General features: G+C 40.2%; 1 protein-coding gene across 1 annotated transcript; it reads left to right on the top strand.

The window, feature by feature from the left end:
* Positions 1-4,915: 4,915 nt before the first annotated feature.
* Positions 4,916-6,155, top strand: LOC18449071 (zinc-finger homeodomain protein 2). The gene has a single exon (XM_006859120.4). It carries the CDS (start codon positions 4,916-4,918, stop codon positions 5,570-5,572), a length of 657 nt encoding a protein of 218 aa, XP_006859182.1. The 3' UTR covers positions 5,573-6,155.
* The last annotated feature ends 884 nt before the right edge of the window (positions 6,156-7,039 follow it).

Below are 7,039 nucleotides of genomic sequence, written 5' to 3'. Positions count from 1 at the left end.
GTAAAAATGTTTTCACGAAAAAAGTGCATACGAACCAAACATGCTCTGCAATCAGAAAAAGTATTCTTGAATTTTGAGTCCTTGAACGATCACTATTTGATCTTTTGACGTTATTTCACTCAAGGGCCTGTAGAACGTGAATAATTTTCTTTGTTTTTTAGTTCTTTTAAGAAATTTATGCCCATGCCCCCTTATATATAGAATAATTTTCTTGGTTTTTTTAGTTTTTTTTAAGAAATTTATGCCCATGCCCCCTTATGTATAGAACGATTGATTGGCGATAACTTATAACTAGAGCAAAATAGTGTTCATGCGAGGGGAAAAGGCACTGAATATTGCAGGAAAATGTTTTGGTGTGTGCATATGCTTGCCCTTCCAAAAATCCGTCTTACACATGGATTTTGGATTTAAAATTTGAAGAAAATCTTGGATAAGAGTATGAAAAGAATTGGAACTTAACACTTCAGATGCATCATTTTCTAGAGAACTTAAATGAACACTTCAAAAAGTAAAGATTAAAATGATTCCTCTAAATTTGAAATTTTATTTTTTAGATTGATGATTGTGGTAAAGTTTTAAATTTTGGATCTAAAATGATGTGATTTTGGTGGGCCAGGTGAATACTGACTATTATTGATGAGACATTTTAGCTTTTCTTGAGTCCCTCATGTCCAATTTGGGTTCATGGCAGGCTCTTTGTGGGGAAAGAGATGAGGAAGAAAGCACTATTAAAATCAAAGGTTTTTCTCTTTTGTATGCCGTACTCCCTACAGAGTATTACTGTACACCAACTACCTCGGGAAGACGACTTTAGACAAATTTTTTTAATATGAAATTTTCAGAACCACCAAAGAATATGATTACTTCCAAAATATAATATTAGAATTTTAGTTTTTGAACATTTGGGGTCTCACCGTCACAAAATTGCATGGTCTCTACTCAATCTTGGGATATTAAATTTTTGGGAAATTTATCAAAATTCTCAAGAGATGAGAACTATTTCACATTTTTACCTACAGTTTTTATGTTATTTCAAAATGGCTATGAAAAACCAGATGTCATGAATGGAATAGTCGCAAATGTGTAAAATTGTAAATAACATATCTTTTATTTTGAGAAATTTCCTCTAACTTTTGCATATACATAGAGAGCATGATTCAATTTTTTTCTTTTATAAGGTTAGTTATTAGCAGCGTCGACAAGAGCGACTCGAGGCGGGTGCTCGGCCAAGGCCTTGGCCAAAACTCGGCCCATCTTTATAAAAATTCATAAAGAATATAAAATGTAAAAATAAGTATTCATAGCAAAAACACTTTCCAATCTTCACCAAATAGAAAAAAATAAGAAATCATATTTCCAATAAGTTTCTTTTCTTTTTTGGTTTTTTACTACCTTTGAATTTTTTTTTTTTTTTTTTTTGTAAAGATCTCCAAGTTGGACACACAACTCGAGGATACTTAAACTGACCAAGTTACCTGTGTGAGTCCCAACCGATTCACTTGACTAATCAAGCATTAGTTTTGAGTTAAAGAGGTCACATACCCAGGTTTGAGGATCCTAAAAATTAATCAATATTGCATGGCGAAGTGGATGGAGGAAATAGGCTTGGATCAAGACAATATAGGTTAGGTTTTTATAGTCGAATGTCTCAAGTTCCATTCCAACGTAACTTAAAAATAAAAAATAAAATAAAATAAAATAAAAATAAAAATAAAAAAAATAAAATAAAATGGATGGAGCTATATGGAGCTACGGAGAATAAAACTTTTTGGCAAAATTTCAATGGCAACGCAGCGAGAGAAAAAGGAAGAAAAACCAAGGATGAAAAGGGCAGGGAACGAAAGAAGGCATTCATGAAGGGCGATGCGAGGATCCGATACATAATCCTAATTTCCTTCTCTTTCGGTTGGCCGCACGCTCGTTGCTTTTGATGCTTGGTCGGTGGGTGCTTCCTCACGCGGTACCTGGCCCACGCATCTTTTCCCAGTTTTCTCTTCTTTCCCAAACCTATAAGAGAGAAAAACCAAGTTCCAACATGTCCTTCACTTTAACAACAAATCCTAAAAGGCCCTTCCCTATTCTCGAAGTATGCATGGACACCGGGCAACCTAGACCTGTTGATAGAGCGAAAAATACTACTTATTTTTAGTTTAAAATATATTGTTAAAATAAAAAATCTTATTTTTCAAATCGAAAACCCCAATCGCTATTATCATCACTTGACTCCACATGCAGACGCAGTGGTGAAAAAAACATTGTATTCGAGATTTTTTTGGGTTGAAAGATCGTACTGTTTTGCCCATTATTGATAATCGTGAATTATTATGTGATGGAGATTTTGAATGATGAAAATATCTAAAAAATGTCCAAAATTTTTAAAAAACTAAAAAACTCTAAAAATTAAAAATAAATATAATTTTTTCTTCTATCACTTTTCTGTGGCCGGACTGGCGGGGATGGTTTGTCCTAAGCCCTAATCCAGCTTTGATCCCTATAAGGCTAGCTATCCATGCCTTGCTCAAGCTAGGCTAAAGAGGCCCTAGCTCAAGCCCTACCTTAGCCTATTAAGGTCTACCCCTGTTGTGCTTTAGCCAGCCCAGCCTGAAAGGCTTGGTGCCCTGGCCCGACTCTTGGGCCACATTTTTTACTCCGAGCCTTGGTATTTTACGGCTGGGCGGACGAGGTCAGGCCACCCAACCCACTGCCACCCTACGGTGAGGTTACTCCCGTTATTGCTTGAAAATATAATTCCATTCCTACCCCTGAAACGAATTCTGAAACAAATCACTATATAATATGGCCCACCCCATTTAAAAGCGCATATTTATGGCAATTATTAGGAGCTCAGCTTTGTGGAACTATCCATAACGTCAGCGTATCGGAACTAATTCCAAAGTGGGTACCACACGCCATGATCCCTTCCCTAATCAAATCATTAGCGCGTGCGACTCTCTCTTTTACCATCAAATTGTATTTAATATTTATAAATGGGAAAGGTTTGTATATTTCCCCTATTTAAGTTCAAATTTACTCCTCTATTTAATATTTATAAATAAAAGCCCATTTAATTTTCAAATTTACTCCTCTCTTTCTTTTCGGTAAGAAATTATTTCAATCCAAATATTCACTTTTCCTATTTGGAGAAAAAGAAGCACGAAAAAGTCCTGCCTTGTAAAGTAGGGAAATAAAAACTTGGAGATTAGGCGCTTAATTAATACGAATTTAGATTTTGTTTACCTTCGAAGCAACGCTCTCAGGAGGGAATCTAGCGGGCCCCGCAGGGAGGATGACGTGTGCACACGGCAGCCGCCTATTGGTGCACGGCAAAACCCATACCGGGCCCTGCGTCAGCAAATCCCGCGGCTCTCAGCCGTTCGATCATCCAATCAAAGGGCCCCAATTCCTGGCCCACGAACCCCCACATGGAGGGTCCCGCAAAGGTCAGTGTACTGCACACGCTTTGACTGTTCTCGAGCACGAGCGCATCGGCCACTAGAAGCGCGCCACGTGGGGCTTTAAGAGCATCGGCAAGCTCTGTCGGGCCACGTGGGAGTAAATGATAAGCCTTGGGTGACACGTGGAAAGGCCACGTGAAGGGCAGAGTTGTCGCTGTCTTAGCGTTAAATGGATCTTGGCAACGGGAGCGCCTGATCCGGGCCGCCGAGCAATAGCCCAGCCTACACTCTATAACGTTGGCCCAGATCCGGTGCAGCCCGAGGCCAAAATGGCACAGGGCTGGGCTGAGCCCCAATCATAATTAAAATTGGAGCAAAGAAAAGAAAAAGAGAGTCGGGTCTACGTTGCCTGGCCATGCACTTGCCCAGCCGCTCCCATCCCCTCCTTTAGACACATTTCGTGGCCAGCTCTCATATTCTAGAAGGGGTGGCAATAGGTCGGGCCGGTTACTTGGATTTGAACCCGAATAGCATTCGGGTTAAAATATTTGGACCCATACTTGGACCTGTCAGATCTCAGATGTGGTCTGATCCATTGCCACCTTATCACTATGAATTTTTTTTTTTTTTTTTTCCATCATATAACCTATGACTATGAGCAATTTTTTTTTCTTTTTGCTAATAATACTGTAAATGTTATTAATATTGTGATAATATGAACATCTAGCGTGCACTTAAAGGCACATTATTGTCATCGTACACTTTATGACAATAGGTAGAGGTCGGGGTCTGGTTGGACCCAATCCCAAACCCAAATAGTACTCAAGTCCAAAATTAGGACTCATTCCCAAATCCAAGCTCGGTTCTACCCGTTGGTTACAGGTTTGGTCAGGTCCATTGCCACCACTATATTTTAGGCTAGGCTAGGCTGACCTGTTCGGGCCGGGTCCATTGGCCCATTGCCACCCATCGTCGTGGCTAGGGGTTTGGGGAAGAAAATGGAGGGACTGACAGATTAGTTGGGGTTGCGCTAAAATAGTGGGCTTTACGGTAATGTCGCTTGCGTATCACGGGACCCATTTAGAAGGGGTTTGTCTTCCTTCTTATCCTGGCGCCCCATACTAATTTCTCCAGTTTTTGTCGGCCTTTTCATACATCATCTCCTCCATTTTCCCCTTAACCCACTACCTCTTTCTCTCTGTTGAAGACATGCACCCACCAGTTTCCTTTTAAACCAGGCCCTATATGTCTGTCTTGCAAATTATGCACACCAAATTTCCGGCTAAACCAGTCGCTGTTTCTCTCTCTAAGACACATTTGACAACCCCGCCTATGCTCTGCTTTAGAGAGCCATGAAAACTTAACGTCTCCTCTAAAAAAGCAGCAAAAGAGAGATTGAGAGATAGAGTTGTAGAGAGAGAAAATAGAGAAATAGTTTAGAGAGAGAAAATAGGGAAGGGTTTAGGGAACAAAATAGAGAGAGATCTTTGTTTAGAGGAGAGAGAGAAAAGTTTTGGGTGATGATGGACCTAAGCGTGGTTCCCTACAGTCACAACAGCCCAGGCAACTCCTCCACCGGGGGCGGCCCCAAGCCAGAGAAGAACGGTGGCGTCCTCGACCCCCTCGACTCCCCCCTCTCCAAACCCTCCTATCTCATCGGCTATCGCGAGTGCCTCAAGAACCACGCAGCTGCAATCGGTGGCCATGCCAACGATGGCTGCGGCGAGTTCATGGCGGCAGGGGAAGAAGGCTCCATTGAAGCCCTCAAATGCGCGGCCTGTGGCTGCCACCGCAACTTCCACCGCAAGGAAATTTCCGTAACTCCCCTTCCCTTCTCCTCCCCTTACCTCCACAATGCAGCCCCAACTTGGGACAAGAAATTGAAATTTCCTCCTCCACTTACTAGATCAATTGACAATGAAGGATTTACGGTTTTTGGGCAAGGAGGAGGGACTAAAAATGGAACAAAGAGGTATAGGACAAAGTTTACACAAGATCAGAAGGAGAAGATGCAGGCATTTGCTGATAAATTGGGGTGGAGGATTCAGAAGCAGGATGATGTTGCATTACAACAGTTTTGCATGGAGGTTGGAGTGAAGAGGCATGTTCTTAAAGTGTGGATGCACAATAATAAGAACACTCTTGGCAAGAAGGACTCTCTCACTGCCTCTACTTGAGACATTTTCTCTCTCTAAATCTCTTCTCCTTCTTCACTCTTTTGAGCAAGAGAGAGAGATCTTTCTCTCTCTAAATCTCTTCTACTTCTCTCGTTTGAGCAAGAGAGAGAGATCTTTCTCTCTCTAAGTCTCTTCTACTTCTTCACTCTTTTGAGAAAGAGAGAGAGAGTGGGAAGCAATGATTTTTACTTGCAAGCTTCCACACTCACCTTGATGTCCTGGAGGATTAGTCTAATTAATTGTTAGAGAGAGAAAGTTGCAGGCAGCATTGGAGGCTAGGGAGAGAGAGATAGAGAGAGGGGGGACTGTTCTAATTGGAGGTTCATGGCTTAAGCCATGGCCTAATCCACTTAACTCTGATTGTTATTGTGATTGCTATTAACATAATGGTTGTTTGTATGAGTTTAGGGTTTTTCCAATCGAATTTGAGACCGGGTTGGATGTAAACAAAGATGGAAGGGGTTAAAACTTAATGGGGCACACTCAAGTTGTTTGTTTATGGAGTAACGCTTGTTGTGATGTCCATGATGCAACCCTGTCATCATATTAGTGCTAATGATCAATCTCTTTTAGTGGTTAAAAATTTAAGATCTTTTGGACTCTATATTTGTTTTGGGTTGTTTGTTTTGTAGGAATTTAGAGGTAACCGAAATTGTTTTCTTCTACTTATGCTGATTCAAATTGTTTTTGGATGAATTGTTGACACATTGATCAATATTAAGCATATTGATGAACATTATTAAAATTAGTATATAGGGTTGGAGTCAATCTGTCTGGGATGTGGACCCTTCAATTTGTAACATTCTTTTGTGTATATTTTGTTTTCTAGGATGCTTCCAACTTGTACTGTGAGTGCCGCTGCGAGAAGGAATGGCAATGGGCCGGTTTTCCGTCCAGGTCAAGGGTTGGACCCGTATTTTTGTTTTGAACAAAAAAAATAAAATCAATAAATACAGTTCTGACCTGTACTTTTTTTATGTTTTTTTAAAAAAAGTTTATATAAAGTATCAATCTTCTACTGTATGAGTAAGGTGTACCTTAAAAACCGAGTAGAAATCGATTATTTCGACCTCGTGATTTATAGACATGAAAAAATGGGATTTTTAGTCCTAAAAATAATTCATTTTTGAACGAATTATCTGAGCTGTCCATTTTCAAGATTTTCAGGTATTTATAAATTTATTTGATCGTCACCATTTTGAAACAATATATTTTCGTATCATTAGTTATCAAAAATATATTTTCATAACATCACAAGGTTTTGCGGCATTGAATCAGCAATTTTGGCATATTTTTTAGGTGCACCTTACTTAGTTCAACAGGGTTGACACTTTATATTAACCTCACCCTTTGTTTCTTAACGCCTTTTTTCTAATTAGGCCGGACTTGGACAGGGCGGCCAGGGCCCTTCGGCACGCCCTGGCCCTTAAGGGACCTGGTTTGGCTCGGGCCAGGCCCGTTATCAGT

The sequence above is a fragment of the Amborella trichopoda genome, chromosome 11 (genome assembly GCF_054954075.1).
Source record: "Amborella trichopoda isolate Santa Cruz 75 chromosome 11, AtrichopodaSantaCruz75HAP2 v2.0, whole genome shotgun sequence".
Lineage (NCBI taxonomy): Eukaryota > Viridiplantae > Streptophyta > Magnoliopsida > Amborellales > Amborellaceae > Amborella > Amborella trichopoda.
The sequence above is the reverse complement of the archived record's forward strand: the minus strand, read 5'-3'. Positions and strand labels throughout refer to the sequence as shown.

What these genes read in the sequence shown, in the direction of transcription:
- LOC18449071 (XM_006859120.4), top strand. Translation starts at nt 4,916, where the DNA reads ATGATGGACCTAAGCGTGGTTCCCTACAGTCACAACAGCCCAGGCAAC.